At 46.5% G+C, this 18,159-nt stretch overlaps 1 protein-coding gene across 1 annotated transcript in view; it reads right to left on the reverse strand.

The window, feature by feature from the left end:
• The window catches only part of LOC147990320 (uncharacterized), a 40,460-nt gene extending 26,429 nt beyond the window's left edge, over positions 1-14,031 (reverse strand). Inside the window, exon 1 of the mRNA XM_087538023.1 lies at positions 13,936-14,031. Coding sequence (XP_087394149.1) covers positions 13,936-14,031 — 96 coding nt within the window. The remainder of the gene's footprint in view (positions 1-13,935) is intronic.
• Between the last annotated feature and the right edge of the window lie 4,128 nt (positions 14,032-18,159).

Genomic DNA, 18,159 nt, shown 5'->3' on the forward strand with positions numbered 1-18,159 from the left:
TCCAACTAGTCCCTACAAGAATTATCAGAAGCAACAAAAATGATTTAGTGTCTAAAACTAAATCAAAACAAATTACAGAAAATGCAAAACAGAAGAAAAAGAGAGGGGAAAACACTTACCTGGCCTCCCTGTAGACTGGCCCAACTTCTCTCGGCCCAGCCCACCAGCCCAACCGCCAGGAGCTTCTTCAAGCTCCTACCAGTAGGAGCTGCTGCGTGCCCGCCTCACAGCCGACCGCGGCCACGTCTCCCCGCCACCTCCTGCTTCCTTCCCCGTCCTTGACCGGGCGCCTGGAGACGCCCGAGCCCCCCTGGTCCTTCCCCTCTCTCGCAGCTCACTCTCCCTTCCCCTGCTCTCTCTCTCTGTAACACGCCCGAACGGGTCCATCGCCGCCGTTCGCTGCCACCGTGACCACCGTGGTCTTCTCGCCCCTTCCCCGTGTCCAAAAGCTCCGTGACGACGCACAACTCCTTCACGCGGAAGATCCCGAACCCAGGAGCACCGTGGTGACGCCTTCGAGCTCATCTTCCACCTCGGGTGCCGCCGATCACCGCCGGCGATTCGCGACGTCTGGCGCGCCCCCGAGCCCGCTGACCTTCTCTTCCGACCCCCAGTGAGCCCCGCCGTATTTCCCCTCTCTTCTTGCTGCCGAACGCGTCCCCTAACCATGCTCTTCACCGGAGCCGAAAGCTTCCGCCTGCCGGCCATGTCACCGCCGTCGCCGCAGCCGGCCAAGCTCAAAACCGAGCATGTCACTGTGCTCAGCACAGCTCCACGGGCCCAGAGCAACCAACCGTTGCTCCTGCCGTGCACCATAGCGACGTTTGCATCATCACCCGAACTCTGGCCACCGCCGCGAGCTTGCCTCCGGCGAGCTCGGGCCACCTTAGCCCCTGCCGTTTGCACAAATGGATGCGGGCGAGTCCCAGCTCCATGTAGATGCCCTCCGCCGACCATTTGGTCGCCGGAGGAGGAATCCTGAGCCCCTCCACCGTCTCTGGCCTTGCCGGCGACGAGCGACGGGTCAACTCCGGCGTGGGTTGACCCCACAGCCCAGTTTGACCTCCCCCCTCTCTCTCACTGACTTGCGGGCCCCGCCCAACTAATTACCTTAGTTAGCACTAATTAACTAACTAGGTTAGCTGCTACGGTCACTGACTAGTGGGCCCTGCCCAGTTAGTTAGGACTAACTAACTTAGTTAGTTGACTGGGTCACTGATCAGTGGGACCCACTGGTCAGGTTTGACCTGTTCAGCCCCGTTGACTCGCTTACGTCATGCTGACGTAGTGCTGGCGCAGTTATTCCTTTTCTGGAATTATTTTAACTCAGGAAATTCCAGAATTTTGCCTAAACTTCAAAAAAAATCATAATAATTCAACCGTAGCTCAGAATGAAATGAATTATATATGAAAAATTATCAGAAAAATGCAAGGAATCCATTTATGCCAGTTACATGCATGAAAAACCAACTTATACATGCTGTATAAGTGAAAACATAATATGGGAATTTTAAATGCTTCATTTTGAATTGCATTTGAATCTTTGATTCAAATGGGCTTCAATCAACTTGGTAGCATCTTGCATTAGCCCAAACATTAGCATTTGCACATGTCATGTTCATGCATCATTTTGTTGCATTTGTTTGTGTGTTGATCGCTGGCACCGTTTCTTCCCGATAGGTTCCACTCCGGAAGGTGTTCCCGAGTATCTGTCAGAGGAGTCGTACCCCTTCGTCGTTCTATCAGGCAAGCAAACCCCCTTGAGCATCTCGATAAATCCCACTCTCTCGCTCTTGCTCCTTATACTGCATTAGGACAACAACGATTCAACTACTACTTTTCTGCTGCGGTAGTTGAACCCATTCCTCTGCATGACCTGTCATTGCCACAGTAAATAGTTGAAACCCACTAGCATGAGTAGGAGTTGCTTGAGCCTTGATGTGCCTACTCATCCATGCTTGTTTTCTTTATGCCAGCTATGCTTAGAGTTGTGTCAGGTCTGATTCATCGGGAATGCATCGGAGTGGTGAACATGTCCTACCGATAAAGGCTAAGTGTGTGAACACGTTTTGGTAAAGGTAGCGATGAGAGGCCATGTAGGAGTACATGATGGGTTGTCTCATTGGAACCGTCCCTAAGCACTGAGTTCTGTGTATGTTATCCAAGTCTAGTTACTACCACACATTGGGTTCCGGTTATCCGGCCCCTCTCGGCTTATTAATCCACTTGATCTCTGTCCAGGAGTTGCAACTAGTTTCTGGCGTTTGTAGGTAGTGCTACTTGTCTACCAGGTGGTGTCCGACGGGATGGGCTTGGGACAGACTAGGCACCGTGGCACCCGGATGGTGGGCTTGGGAACCCTGCACACATCGTTTGGGGCCGTGAGCGACACCCCGGCCGGATCTCCTTGCGGATGGATCCCGAATAGGCCATAAATCTGGATGAGAGACTTGTGTGGTTAGTCAGGTCATGGCTGACACCCTCGCCCGGCTTCTGCTTGAAGGTTGCCGAGGTACATGACGTGTACAGGGCGATAAGTGGCGAGAGCGTGTGTGAAGAAGTACACCCCTGCAGGGTCAACATTATCTATTCGAATAGCCGTTTTCCTCGGATATGGAAACTTGGAGGACTTATGTAGTACATAGACAACTTGAAGTGGATACTCTAAAATCCGCAAGATAAGCGTGAGTGCTATGGATGGCCTTCTCATAGGGAGACGGGAACGGATCCATAGTGGAGTATTGATATGGTGAATATGTGGACTCGTTTGCGTCTTCTCACCTCAAAGAAGTTTCTGATACTCATAGTATAGGTTAGCCACTGAGTCAAAGCTGGCTTGCTGCTATTAAAACTCCACCACCCCCTTTGTTGATAATGTTGCATATGTGGATAGTTCTGATGTAAGACTTGCTGAGTACCTTTGTACTCATGTTTGCTTATTTATGTTTTGCAGTTGGTTACGCTAGTGACTTCAACGAGTAGCTTGTATCCCAGCTACGATCTTGTACCCTTGGGAGGGTCGTGTTTAGTCAGGCTTCTTAGTCTTTTCCTTTTGTAGTTGTCTGTACTCAGACATGTAATGCTTCCGTTGCTTGTATGCTCTGAATGATGGGTCATGAGACCCCTGTTTGTATTGAATGCTATGTGGCTCTTCTGGGCCTTTATCTATATGAGTTTGAGTTATGTTGTGATGCCATGTTGTACAGCACATACTTGCATGTTATGCGTACATGTAACGTGTATTGCTATGTGTGGGATCCGACAACCTAGTTGTTTATCCCTAGTAGCCTCTCTTATGGGGAAATGTAGTCTTGTGCTTCCATGAGCCATAGTAGTCCGCTACAGCCCGGCTCACCAGAGTCCTCCTAGCCCAGCACTACTGCTCCAGAACACTTGACTGGCCGGCATGTGATTCACTTCGTTCTTGTGTCTGTCCCTTTGGGGAAATGTCACGCGGTGACATCCGGAGTCCTGCCTAGCCTGCTACAGCCCGGGTTCTCGGAGTCCTGTTAGCCCAGTGCTACAGCCCAGATTCATACGCTGTTGATCGACATGCTCGAGGTTGATTCATGTATGCCTGTCCCTGTAAGTTAGTGCCACTTTGGGTTCACGACTAGTCATGTCGGCCCGGGTTCTCTGTCATATGGATTCTAGCGACACTATCATATACGTGAACCAAAAGGCGCAAACGATCCCAGGCCAGGTAAGGTGGCACCCGTGGGAATACCGTGCGTGAGGCCGCAAAGTGATATGAAGTGTTACATGCTAGATCCGTGTGACTTAGGATCGGGGTCCCGACATTTGGTACCTTCCTACCAAACTTACGGGAAGGTTTACATCAGGTCTGGTACACAGCATGGCATACATGATAGACCCTATGGCCGAGGCATAGGGGACGACACTCATCTTTTCTCTATCTTCTGCCATGGTCGGGCATTGAGCTATGCTCAATCTCACACCTTACAATACAGGCAAGAACCCCTTCTTGGACTGATCTATATTGAACTTCTTCAATATCTTGTCAAGGTATGTACTTTGTGAAAGACCAATGAGGCATCTCGATCTATCTCTATAGATCTTGATGCCTAATATATAAGCAGCTTCTCCAAGGTCCTTCATTGAAAAACACTTGCTCAAGTAGGCCTTTATGCTTTCCAAGAATTCTACATCATTTCCCATCAATAGTATGTCATCTATATACAATATGAGAAATGCTACGGAGCTCCCACTCACTTTCTTCTAAACGCAGGCTTCTCCATAAGTCTGCGTAAACCCAAACGCTTTGATCATCTCATCAAAACGAATGTTCCAACTCCGAGATGCTTGCACCAGCCCATAGATTGAGCGTTGGAGCTTGCACACCTTGTCAGCATTCTTAGGATCGACAAAACCTTCCGGCTGCATCATATACAATTCTTCCTTAAGGAAACCATTAAGGAATGCCGTTTTGACGTCCATTTGCCATATCTCATAATCATAGAATGCGGCAATTGCTAACATGATTCGGACGGACTTCAGCTTCGCTACGGGTGAGAAAGTCTCATCGGAGTCAACCCCTTGAACTTGTCGATAACCCTTAGCGACAAGCCGAGCTTTATAGATGGTCACATTACCATCCGCGTCTGTCTTCTTCTTAAAGATCCATTTATTTTCTATGGCTCGCCGATCAACGGGCAAGTCAGTCAAAGTCCATACTTCATTTTCATACATGGATCCTATCTCGGATTTCATGGCTTCCAGCCATTTGTCGGAATCTGGGCCCGCCATCACTTCTTCATAGTTTGAAGGTTCACCATTGTCCAACAACATGATTTCCAGGACAGGGTTCCCGTACCACTCTGGTGCGGAACGTGTCCTTGTGGACCTTCGAAGTTCAGTAGCAACTTGATCTGAAGTTTAATGATCATCAACATTAACTTCCTCTCTAGTCGGTGCAGGCACCTCAGGAACATTTTCTTGAGCTGCGCCACTCTCCGGTTCAAGAGGCAATACTTCATCAAGTTCTACCTTCCTCCCACTTACTTCTTTCGAGAGAAACTCTTTCTCTAGAAAGGATCCATTCTTGGCAACAAAGGTCTTGCCTTCGGATCTAAGATAGAAGGTATACCCAATAGTTTCTTTAGGGTATCCTATGAAGACGCATTTTTCCGATTTGGGTTCGAGCTTTTCAAGTTGAAGTTTCTTGACATAAGCATCGCATCCCCAAACTTTCAGAAACGACAGCTTAGGTTTCTTGCCAAACCACAATTCATACGCTGTCGTCTCAACGGATTTCAACGGAGCCCTATTTAAAGTGAATGCGATAGTCTCTATAGTATAACCCCAAAATGATAGCGGTAGATCGGTAAGAGACATCATAGATCGTACCACATCCAATAGGGTGCGATTACGACGTTCGGACACACCATTACGCTGTGGTGTTCCAGGCGGCATGAGTTGTGAAACTATTCCACATTTCCTTAAGTGCGTGCCAAATTCGTGACTCAAATATTCTCCCCCACGATCTGATCGTAAGAACTTGATTTTCCTGTCACGTTGATTCTCAACCTCACTCTGAAATTCCTTGAACTTTTCAAAGGTCTCAGACTTGTGTTTCATTAAGTAGACATACCCATATCTACTTAAGTCGTCAGTGAGGGTGAGGACATAACGATAGCCACCGCGAGCCTTAACGCTCATTGGACCGCACACATCAGTATGTATAATTTCCAATAAGTTGGTTGCTCGCTCCATTGTTCTGGAGAACGGAGTCTTGGTCATTTTACCCATGAGGCATGGTTCGCACGTGTCAAATGATTCATAATCAAGAGACTCCAAAAGTCCATCTGCATGGAGTTTCTTCATGCGTTTGACACCAATGTGACCAAGGCGGCAGTGCCACAAGTATGTGGGACTATCATTATCAACCTTACATCTTTTGGCATTCACACTATGAATGTGTGTAACATCACGTTCGAGATTAAATAAGAATAAACCATTGACCAGCGGGGCATGACCATAAAACATGTCTCTCATATAAATAGAACAACCATTATTCTCAGATTTAAATGAGTAGCCATCTCGCATTAAACAAGATCCAGATACAATGTTCATGCTCAAAGCTGGTACTAAGTAACAATTATTGAGGTTTAAAACTAATCCCGTAGGTAAATGCAGAGGTAGCGTGCCGACGGCGATCACATCGACCTTGGAACCATTCCCGACGCGCATCGTCACCTCGTCCTTCGACAGTCTCCGTTTATTCCGCAGTTCCTGTTTTGAGTTACAAATATGAGCAACTGCACCGGTATCAAATACCCAGGAGCTACTATGAGCGCTGGTAAGGTACACATCAATAACATGTATATCACATATACCTTTGGTATTGTCGACCTTCTTTTCCGCTAAGTACTTGGGGCAATTCCACTTCCAGTGACCGTTTCCCTTGCAATAAAAGCACTTAGTCTCAGGCTTGGGTCCATTCTTTGACTTCTTCCCGGTAGCTTGCTTACCGGGCGCGGCAACTCCCTTGTCGTCCTTCTTGAAGTTCTTTTTACCCTTACCTTTCTTGAACTTAATGGTTTTATTCACCATCAACACTTGATGTTCCTTTTTGATTTCCACCTCTGCTGATTTCAGCATTGAATATTCCTCGGGAATGGTCTTTTCCATCCCCTGCATATTGAAGTTCATCACAAAGCTCTTGTAGCTAGGTGGGAGCGACTGAAGGATTCTGTCAACGACCGCATCATCCGGGAGATTAACTCCTAGCTGAGACAAGCGGTTATGCAGCCCAGACATTTTGAGTATGTGCTCGCTGACAGAACTGTTCTCCTCCATCTTACAACTGTAGAATTTGTCGGAGACTTCATATCTCTTGACCCGGGTGTGAGCTTGGAAAACCATTTTCAGCTCTTGGAACATCTCATATGCTCCCTGTTGCTCAAAACGCTTTTGGAGCCCCGGTTCTAAGCTGTAAAGCATGCTGCACTGAACCAGGGAGTAATCATCACTACGTGTCTGACAAGCGTTCATAACGTCTTGTTCTGCAGGGAAAACAGGTGCTTCACCTAGCGGTGCATCAAGGACATATGCTTTCCTGGCAGCTATGAGGCTAATCCTCAGGTTACGGACCCAGTCCGTGTAGTTGCTGCCATCGTCTTTCAGCTTGGTTTTCTCTAGGAACGCGTTGAAGTTGAGGGCAACATTAGCGTGGGCCATTTGATCTACAAGACATATTGCAAAGATTTTAGACTAAGTTCATGATAATTAAGTTCATCTAATCAAATTATTTAATGAACTCCCACTCAGACAGACATCCCTCTAGTCATCTAAGTGATACATGATCCGATTCAACTAGGCCGTGTCCGATCATCACGTGAGACGGACTAGTCATCATCGGTGAACATCTTCATGTTGATCGTATCTTCTATACGACTCATGTTCGACCTTTCGGTCTTCCGTGTTCCGAGGCCACGTCTGTACATGCTGGGCTCGTCAAGTCAACCTAGGTGTATTGCGTGTGTAAATCTGGCTTACACCCGTTGTATGCGGACGTTAGAACCTATCACACCCAACCATCACGTGGTGCTTCGGAACAACGGACCTTAGCAACGGTGCATAGTTAGGGGGAACACTTTCTTGAAATTATTGTGAGGGATCATCTTATTTACTACCGTCGTTCTAAGCAAATAAGAAGCAAAAACATGATAAACATCACATGCAATCAAATAGTGACATGATATGGCCAATATCATTTGCTCTTTTTGATCTCCATCTTCGGGGCGCCATGATCATCATCGTCCCGGCATGACACCATGATCTCCATCATCGTGTCTTCATGAAGTTGTCTCGTCATCTATTACTTCTACTACTATGGCTAACGGTTTAGCAATAAAGTAAAGTAATTACATGACGTTTATGTTGACACGCAGGTCATAAATAAATTAAGACAACTCCTATGGCTCCTGCCGGTTGTCATACTCATCGACATGCAAGTCGTGATTCCTATTACAAGAACATGATCAATATCATACATCACATACATCATTCATCACATCCTTTTGGCCATATCACATCACATGGCACATGCTGCAAAAAAAAGTTAGACGTCCTCTAATTGTTGTTGCAAGTTTTTACGTGGCTGCTATAGGTTTCTAGCAAGAACGTTTCTTACCTATGCCAAAACCACAACGTGATATGCCAATTTCTATTTACCCTTCATAAGGACCCTTTCCATCTAATCCGATCCGACTAAAGTGGGAGAGACAGACACCTGCCAGCCACCTTATGCAACAAGTGTATGTCAGTCGGTGGAACCAGTCTCACGTAAGCGTACGTGTAAGGTCGGTCCGGGCCGCTTCATCCCACGATGCCGCCGAATCAAGTTAAGACTAGTAACGGCAAGTAAATTGACAAAATCAACGCCCACAACAACTTGTGTTCTACTCATGCATAGAAACTACGCATAGACCTAGCTCTGATACCATTGTTGGGGAACGTAGCAGAATTTTAAAATTTTCTATGCATCACCAAGATCAATCTATGGAGTCATCTAGCAATGAGGGAGAGGGGAGTGCATCTACATACCCTTGTAGATCGCGAGCGGAAGCGTTCAAGAGAACGGGGTTGATGGAGTCGTACTCGTCGTGATCCAAATCACCGATGACCTAGCGCCGAACGGACGGCACCTCCGCATTCAACACACGTACGGTTGGGAATACGTCTCCTCCTTCTTGATCCAGCAAGGGAAGGAGAGGTTGATGGAGATCCAGCAACACGACAGCGTGGTGGTGGAAGCAGCGGTGATCTCGACAGGGCTTCGCCAAGCTCCAACGAGAGAGAGAGAGAGAGGTGTTACCTGGGGAGAGGGAGGCGCCAAAGACTTGGTGCGGCTGCCCTCCCTCCCCCCACTATATATAGGGCCCCTATGGGGGGCGCCAGCCCTAGAGATTGGATCTCAAGGGAGGAGGGCCAGGGGGGGTGGCTTGCCCCCAAGCCAAGTGGGGCGCCCCCACCCCTAGGGTTTCCAACCCTAGGCGCAGGGGGAGGCCCAAGGGGGTGCACCAGCCCACCAGGGGCTGGTTCCCCCTCCCACTTCAGCCCATGGGGCCCTCCGGGATAGGTGGCCCCACCCGGTGGACCCCCGGGACCCTTTCGGTGGTCCCGGTACAATACCGATTACCCCCGAAACCTTCCCGATGGCCGAAACTTGACTTCCTATATATAAATCTTTACCTCCGGACCATTTCGGAACTCCTCGTGACGTCCGGGATATCATCCGGGACTCCGAACTACTTTCGGGTTATCGCATACTAATATCTCTACAACCCTAGCGTCACCGAACCTTAAGTGTGTAGACCCTACGGGTTCGGGAGACACGTAGACATGACCGAGACGACTCTCCGGTCAATAACCAACAGCGGGATCTGGATACCCATGCTGGCTCCCACATGTTCCATGATGATCTCATCGGATGAACCACGATGTCGAGGATTCAATCAATCCCGTATACAATTCCCTTTGTCAATCGGTACGTTACTTGCCCGAGATTCGATCGTCGGTATCACAATACCTCGTTCAATCTCGTTACCGGCAAGTCACTTTACTCGTACCGTAATGCATGATCCCGTGACCAAACACTTGGTCACGTTGAGCTCATTATGATGATGCATTATCGAGTGGGCCTAGAGATACCTCTCCGTCATACGGAGTGACAAATTCCAGTCTCGATCCGTGTCAACCCAACAGATACTTTCGGGGATACCTGTAGCATACCTTTATAGTCACCCAGTTACGTTGTGACGTTTGGTACACCCAAAGCACTCCTACGGCATCCGGGAGTTACACGATCTCATGGTCTAAGGAAATGATACTTGACACTGGAAAAGCTCTAGCAAACGAACTACACGATCTTGTGCTATGCTTAGGATTGGGTCTTGTCCATCACATCATTCTCCTAATGATGTGGTCCCGTTATCAATGACATCCAATGTCCATAGTCAGGAAACCGTGACTATCTATTGATCAACGAGCTAGTTAACTAGAGGTTCACTAGGGACATGCTGTGGCCTATATATTCACACATGTATTACGATTTCCGGATAACACAATTATAGCATGAACAATAGACAATTATCATGAACAAGGAAATATAATAATAACCATTTTATTATTGCCTCTAGGGCATATTTCCAACACCGTGCCTATATAAGAGAGGTCGCTCCTCTCCAGAGAGACACAACAGAAGCTTCTCTTCCTCTCGCCACAAAGTTCCGACCAACTGCGCTGCTGCTACGTTCTTCCCCATCCCGTCTTGCGGCGTGCACCGCAGGTCGGGACAGTAGGCCTCCGGAACCGCACCTTTTGAGTCCTGTACGGGAGAAGAGTGATAAGGTTTTTGGGGAGTGCTCCGCGCGACTACTGGCTTCTTCATCACGGACTCCGATGACTACTTCCCCGACGACGACTTCTTCCCCGACATCCACGACCTCCTCGACGACATGGCATACGAGGACACCGACCCCAAGTCCAGCGCTTCTGCTGCCACTGTCCCGTATGTGTTATTCTCCTTTCTGTTAGAGGTCCTGCTGCAGTTTCTTGTTCTAGTATTTGCCCTACATAGGTTAGACTCTATTTCATATATGCAACTTGCTATACTGCCTGCTCTAGATATGTTCAGTTACAGTTCATATATGAAGATGTTGTTTACCTTTTTTTTCTCAAATCGCATGGCTTGTTTTGTCACTGTTATATTAGTCATGCTTTATCTAATATTTCTGCTAATAAAATCATTTGGTAAATTGCTCATATTTCCAACAAATTTCAGTGTAATTTCAATGGGGATTTTGAGAGTAATCACATTGTAATTCTAGTGAATTTACCATTGAATCTTGGGTTTGTCTTTTGTTGGGTGTATTCATTTTAGAACCATTTCTTTTCTTTTTGTCCAAGTTTCTGAAACTTTATTCGAGTTTCTAGTTCCCTAGTGCTTTCAAACAACTATTCACTGGGTATGGGAAGAGGACTTGAAAGTGAATGATTTCTGATGTGAGAAAAATCAATCATTTCTATTTTTTGTCCATGTTAGTATCCAGTGATTTGTTATTTGTTGTGCCCTTGATTTACTGCTTTACTAGTAAGTAATTATACCGGTCTGTGACAGTAATTTTCAGTTCATGTCCCTAGACTTAAATTCATTTTTTTCTGCCAGGGTGTATGTTCGTTGGGCTATCATATCTACTGTGGGCATGTGGGCACACGTGTTACTAAACTGTCCAGTTCATGTTTTCTGTCCTGATTTGTGATTGTATTTGTACCCCTCTGGCCTTTTTATAGTGTCCAGGTGTATTTGTTGTCCAATCTTAGATAACCAAGTCTAGGGCATCAAACTGGTTATGCGAAATCACTAATTAAGGAGATGACTCCCACCTTGTCAGGTTGAAATAAGTGGTGCGTTGGATGTGTGTCATTTGTCGCAATCTGGGAACTTCCTTTTTTTCGTAAATTCGTTTATTCAAAACATTTTATCTCTTAAACCGTGCTTCCAAATCTTGAATCGTTTTCATCGCAGGATCCCTCGTGTCGAGGTCTTCAAAACTAGATTTTGGTTTTGACAAATTTTGTTTTTATGAAGAAAACTGGACGAAAAAACCCGAACCGGGAGGATGTGTTTTTTACTTTTCAAAGAGGCACGTGTTTTTTCTTTTTCTGAGAGGCACGGCCGTGCCTCTAGCGGAAGCAAATTCATGCCTCTCCCGAAAGGAAAAAACGTGTTTTTCTCTTTTGAAGAGGCACGACCGTACCTCTCGCGGAAGCAAAACCGTGCCTTCACGAGAAGTAAATCCATGCCTCTCGTGGAACGGAAAAAAACACATTTTGTTTTATTTTTCGAGAGGCACGACACGGAAGCAAATCCGTACGTCTCGCGGAACGAAAAAATACGTTTTTTTTCCTTCGTGCCTTTTGCGGAAGCAAATCTGTACCTCTCGCGGAAGGAAAGAAAAAAACACATTTTTTGACATAATATTATTTTGTCCAAATCCTAAGAGAAACTAGGGGAAGACAGAAAAGCTGAAAAAACCAAAAAAAATCAACTAAAAGCCGAAAACGCGTATAGAATAATTAGAATAAAATAAAATTCGGAAGAATCACCCAAAGCGCGACACGTAGCGACGACTGAGAGCGCCAAGTGGCGCGCTTCCAACTTACCCAAAATGACCCTTGCGGGGCTCTCCGAAGGAGTACTTCTAAGGTTTTTTTTTGAGACATGAATACTCCTCAGTTAGTTGCCCTGCCATAGGGGAGCTCCTGTCTGCCGCTCTTTGCAGCAAATTGCCAGCCGAACGCACTGCGCGGCCCAAGCTAGCGAGCAACAGCGAACCTACTGTAGCACGAGTCTGGAGACCTACTGTCGCTTCCAACTCAGCCAAAATGATCCTTGCGGGGCTTTCGAAGAAGTACTCCTAAGTTTTTTTTGAGACATAAGTACTCCTCAATTAGTTGCCCTGCTATTACCGGCTCAACTAACAGCCGTATCTAAATATTGGGTTGGGCGAATAAATTAAAAACCAAAATCATCGCAGATCCGAGTATTTTCGAAATTTAGAACCCAAAACAGTTGTTCAAAAACGGAAATATTTTATGAAACGCAAACACTTTCCAAAATTATGCACAAATTTTTTAAAAACTCAAACATTTTCAAAAAAAAAGGGAACACTCTTTGAAAATACTGAACAATTTTCTGAAACTCTGGGAAAAAAAGAATACCTGAACATTTTCTGAAAAAGGGGAACAATTTTTGAAATTCTTATTTTTTGGAAAATACGAACATTTTATGAAACTTTGGAACAAAATTTGAAACACAAACATTTGTTTTTGAAATTCCAAAATTAAATTTGGAAAACTATATTTTTAAAACCCAGGTTCTTTTAAACTTCAGAACCAAAATTTGAAAACATGAATATTTTTCGAAAAAATGCACATAATTGTTGAAATAGAACATTTTTTTAAACTCCATAACACAATTTAAGACATGAACAATGTTTAGAAATGAGAACATTTTTTTAATCTCCGAACAAAATTTGGAGACATGAATATTCTTTAAAATTAGCAAACAAGTTTTGAAACAGAATTATTAATTGAAATCCCCAAATTTTTCTGAAGACGTTTTGAAAATTTTGAACAAAAACATAAACAAAAGAAACTGAACAAAAAAGAAAAAAAAAGAAACGGAAAAAAAGGAAAAAAAATGATTAGTAAAAAACATAAGAAAGCAAAAATCAGTAAAAAAAAGTTCAGGAACATTCTAGAATCTTCACAAAACCAGAAAAACCAGGTTGGAACCTCTCAGAATGTTCCAAAAACCGGATGCGTTAGCTTCTCAGATGGGCCGGCCCAGTTCGATCGTAGCTTGATCTGCTCTGTGCGAACGATCGACTACTTGACGCAGAATGCGTCTAATAGGAAAAAGGTATAATTGTATTCATACCCTTAGTTGGGTTGCCTCTAATTTTTGAAAACATGTGGTTTTGCCTAACCCACTTTGTCGTCTTATACTTTTGCCTTTTAACCGTTACTTTAAAAACTTCATAACTAATTCATACTAAATCAGAAAATGCAAATAAGATATAAAATATTCTGAAAATTGAAAATTTCATAACTAATTCATACTAAATCAAAAAAATGCAAATAAGATATAAAATATTCTGAAAACATCACTTATATGTCAATGTCACTTGTATTCATGACAAAAGTGTTGGTAAGTGCCCATTCGAGTTTTAGCTCTTAGAACAACTCCAATGGGGCGACCCAAACGGACGCGGATTTTGTCCGCATTTTGTCCGTTTGGATCGACCGAGCGGACATCCGTGTCCCTTTTTTAATTGGGTCAGCCGGTGTGCCCAACGCGGAACAAATCCATTTTGAACATGTCCATCCAGGCATTTCTTCAAACACCTGACGGGCCACCGCCCTGAGCTGCTCGTCGACACAAGCTTCGGGCTCCAGCCGCACCCGGCATCGCGCCCGCGTCTTGCCATGGCCTCCCGCCATCGCGCATGCGCCCGTGTCCAGCGGCCGCCGCCGCCGCACTCGCCCGCTCCCGCGTCAGGCCGCGGCCGCCGCGCCCGTCTCCCGCTGCGACAGCCGTGCCCGCGTCAGCCACACCCGTCATCGAGCCCGCTTCCTGCCGCGCCCGACGCGCCCCCGTCCTGTGGCTCCTACCGCGGCCACCGCGCCTGCCGTCGCACCCGCGTCCTGCCGCAGCCCGCCTGCGCGTAGCTCGTGTTGCCTGCCCACTCCAGCGTCCTGCCGCAGCCCGCCTGCGCGTAGCTCGCGTCGCCTGCCCACGCCCGCGTCCCGCCACCGCGCCCGCAGCTCGCGTGGCCGCGCCGTGCCAATGCATTGGCGGCGAGCGAGGCGGCCGGGAACTCGAGATCTACGGTAGGTGCAAACTGCGGATGCCGCGGGGGGAGAGGCGATGTAGCGGACGGAGGAGGGCGCGCGCCGGCCATCGCGGCGGCGGGAGGAGGAGGCTCGCGGCTCCGACACCACCGGCGGCCTCCACCGCTCGAAGAGCACCACCGGACCAGCTCCTGCTTCGGGATACGAAGCGACACAAGGACCCTGAGAGCGGCGAGCGGGGCGGAGCATGGGCGGCGAGTGGTGCGGAGCAGGGGCGCTCGAGCGGGGCAGCGAGCGGGGCGGAGCACGGGCGCTCAAGCACGGCGGCGAGCGGGGTGGAGCAGGGGCGCATCGGAGCAACGTGCGCCTCGAGCGATGGGGAGTGGGCCAGCTCGTAAAAATATGAAGAGAGAGAGATGGGTGGGTGACAAGCGGGCCAGGACCAGACGCAGACGGACGAGAGCGACAGAGAAAACGTCTGCTTTGTATCCGCCTCGAACCCAAATGGGACTCAAATTTGGGACGGAAATGGGTCCGCGCGGACACAGAGCGGACGCAAAATGGAAATGGGTCTCCGTGTTGGGCCGTCGTTTTTGCCCGCGCAGACCCAAACGGACATGGACGAATGAAATGGGTCGCCCTATTGAAGTTGCTCTTATCATACCACCATGAACAGCCAATAGGAAAAGCTCTGCCATAGGCTGTTTTATGGTCCACGTGAGAGGTTTTAGGTTGGGCCGTTTTGGTCAAAATACATGGATGCTCTGCTTGTTTGTTGACACACAGGGAAAGGAGGGAAATCAGGGACATACGCATGTCATTCTATTGGTTCTAAAAAAAAACGCATGTCATTCTATTTGTTGCAAAATTTGAAGAGCACTGTTATGCTATGCACACAATGATTCCACGCACGATGCACACACCTAACATTCCTACACCATTCGATTACCTAGTTTGTTTAATCTGTGTGGCTTGTAATCCCGTCGGTTGTAAATCGTGTGTTAGCAGTCGTGTGCAGAGCATTTCATGAAACCCAATCACATATTGGTCAACTGTCAAATAGATGGTCTTAAAAATAGTATTTTACCTTCGGAGGTTCATATGGATAGTGCCACTTTATTATCTCAAGCCTTTTCTTGCAATTATGCTTAAACAAAGACCAGTACTAGGCCGGCCAACCGGTCCAAATTTTGGCCGGTCCGCTAGTAGCCATTTGATTGGAGCAACCCAGGCCATACGATTTGTTCTTTCCTTCCCCCCGAACAGGATCAAAACCCCCCACGCCTTTCAGTGGCCCCTGTATGGCCGCCGCAGCTAGCTTGCCATGTCCCTCCACGGCCGCCGCCATCATCGTCCATCGCAGCTCCCCGCTTCTCTCCGTGGCTTGAAGTAGCAGTCGTCGCGCACCCTCCTCATCTTGTCGTTGTTTCAGCACCACGTCTTGCCAGATGCAGTTTTGAACAAAAGTCGGTCCATCAAATCACGCATCCCATCATAGCACGGTGTCGCCATCTCCGGCTCGTCGTTGTCGTCGGCCTGCACCACCTAGTTTGAGCGAAACCAAAATTCAGCCCAAAAATATAGTTGAAGCAAAATCAAAAAAGGTTCCAGCAAAAAATAACTCTAGTCCTAGCAAAAACAACCCGAGCGATGGAAATTTGGGTAAATTGTTTGAAGCAAAAATTTACCACAGTTCCAGCAAAATCAAAACTGAGCAAGTAGGAATCTGAGGTAAAAACATGTTTGAAGCAAAAATTTACCCGGTTCGAACAATACCTCCAGTTCCAGCAAATAATCACATCTCAACATCTGACCCTGTAACTCCCCCAAACGCCGGTTGCAGCTTCGACGTGTACAATTGCAACTCTGCTGTCGAGGGGCGCGGCTGATTGTAGCCCTCCTTGCCGTTGTATGCAGCTTTGTGCTCCACGGTTGTAGTCACCACCGCCTGGCGTCGCTGGATGCAACTTGACCAAAATAGACGGTTGCAGCTCCGGTGGCCCCTGATTTGTCGCTAGGTGTGGCGCCTCGAGCTGGAAGTAAAGCATGGCAGCTCGGCCATGGCCATGGCGTTGGATGCTTTCAGGTGAGATGCACTTTTGGGAGGAAGAAGGCACTGAAAGCGCACGGGATAAAGGAAAGAGGATAAAAAGCGAAGCGACCGTACGGCTCACCTCGGCTCGACATGTCAAGGATGCATGGCCCCGCCTGCTCACGTCACTAGCGAGGTGACTGGCCCAAGTTTCGGCAGGCGCCCCGGCTCTAAACGTTTACCTTAAACAAATATACCAATAAGCCATGAATAATTTCATAAACCTGTGCAAATAAAGCCCTTAGTAATTCCTCGCCATCATTAATTTATTGCAGAAAAGTTATGCTTCTGCCATATCTCAACATAGAGTTCCTTAATCTCCATTTCGGCACCCAAATCAATGAACTCACGCATACTTTCTTCATCCGTGATTAAGCGTACATCTAGCTTTTGTCTTTAAGTCAAAGTTTTAATACTTTGACCACCTTTCTACGAAAAAGTAAAAGCATTTACGACACCAAATTAGTATCACTAGATTCGTTTTGAAATATACTTTAATAATATATCAATTTGATGTCATATATGTTACTACTATTTTTTATAAAATTGATCAAAAAATTTAAACTTTGATTTAGAATAAAAGCTAGATGTACACATATTCGCGGACGAAGAGAGGGACATGTCCGAAACACAGGTTTAACCGCACATGTGGTCATTTGCTTGTATAGCCAGGGCGATTGTCCTAATCAAGTTTGTTCGCAAGTCATATCCTCTATGTTATTAACACCTTCAACTGATCAAGTAAACATGCCATGGGTGTGGGTCCCAACGAAATGCTTTGACCTACAAAACTCCAAAAAATTCTACAGTTCATATTTCAGAAAATTATATGCGGGCATTTCATGCTAGTATACTATCATTTCGCACAAGAAGAAAAATTGCTTGAGAACATAAAATGGCGAGCTTCTTAAAACAAGCGCACCAAAGTGGGATCCATATTAAACATAGTAATCAAACAGGCCTTGTGTGCGTTAGGAGCACAACAGGATCTGGAGATGCCTATGGTGAAATTCGAATTCTCACCAGGAAGAGCGGCGTTTCTGTCGCTACAAGCTATACGGCTGTCAGCCGTGTATCTATTCGCCCAAATACAACCATTCCACCTCTACGATTACTTATACCAGGTCACTTGACCCATTGATCAGACGCATATCTCTGAGGTCCGGGCTACACGCTTGCTGGGCCTTCTCCTGGGCTGCATCATAGGTACCGGTGGTGTCAACTTCGTCAAAGCATGGTTTCATAGAAGTAACCTACAAAGAAAAATACCGCTAAAAAAACCTACAAAGAAAAATATCGCTATATGCAGTGGAGTAATATTCGATTGTTGCAAGGAAACAAAACTATGTGGCACATGTCACAGGTGTATGGAATAGTATCACTAAACAGTAGCATCAGACTATCTAATCAGTCTTTATGCTCGCTTGTTGTAGGTACTGCCCCAGATAACAACTCAAGTGTTATACTTAAACATGTGGTCACTTGTGATAATAACAAAGTAACAACACACTGATACGTACAACATATAGATTATATTGTAATGTATAGGTTAAAGTGGCACGAAATACTGACATATTCAACTTCAAAGTGGATACTGAAAATTGCATGATAAAGAATAGAATTGAGATGATACAGCCATAATCCAAAGATGTCCTTTGATCAATGTGAGCAAGGGGTCATCCAGC

The sequence above is a fragment of the Triticum urartu genome, chromosome 1A (genome assembly GCF_056163025.1).
Source record: "Triticum urartu cultivar PI428250 chromosome 1A, HENAU_Tu73, whole genome shotgun sequence".
In the NCBI taxonomy this organism is placed as follows: Eukaryota; Viridiplantae; Streptophyta; class Magnoliopsida; order Poales; family Poaceae; genus Triticum; species Triticum urartu.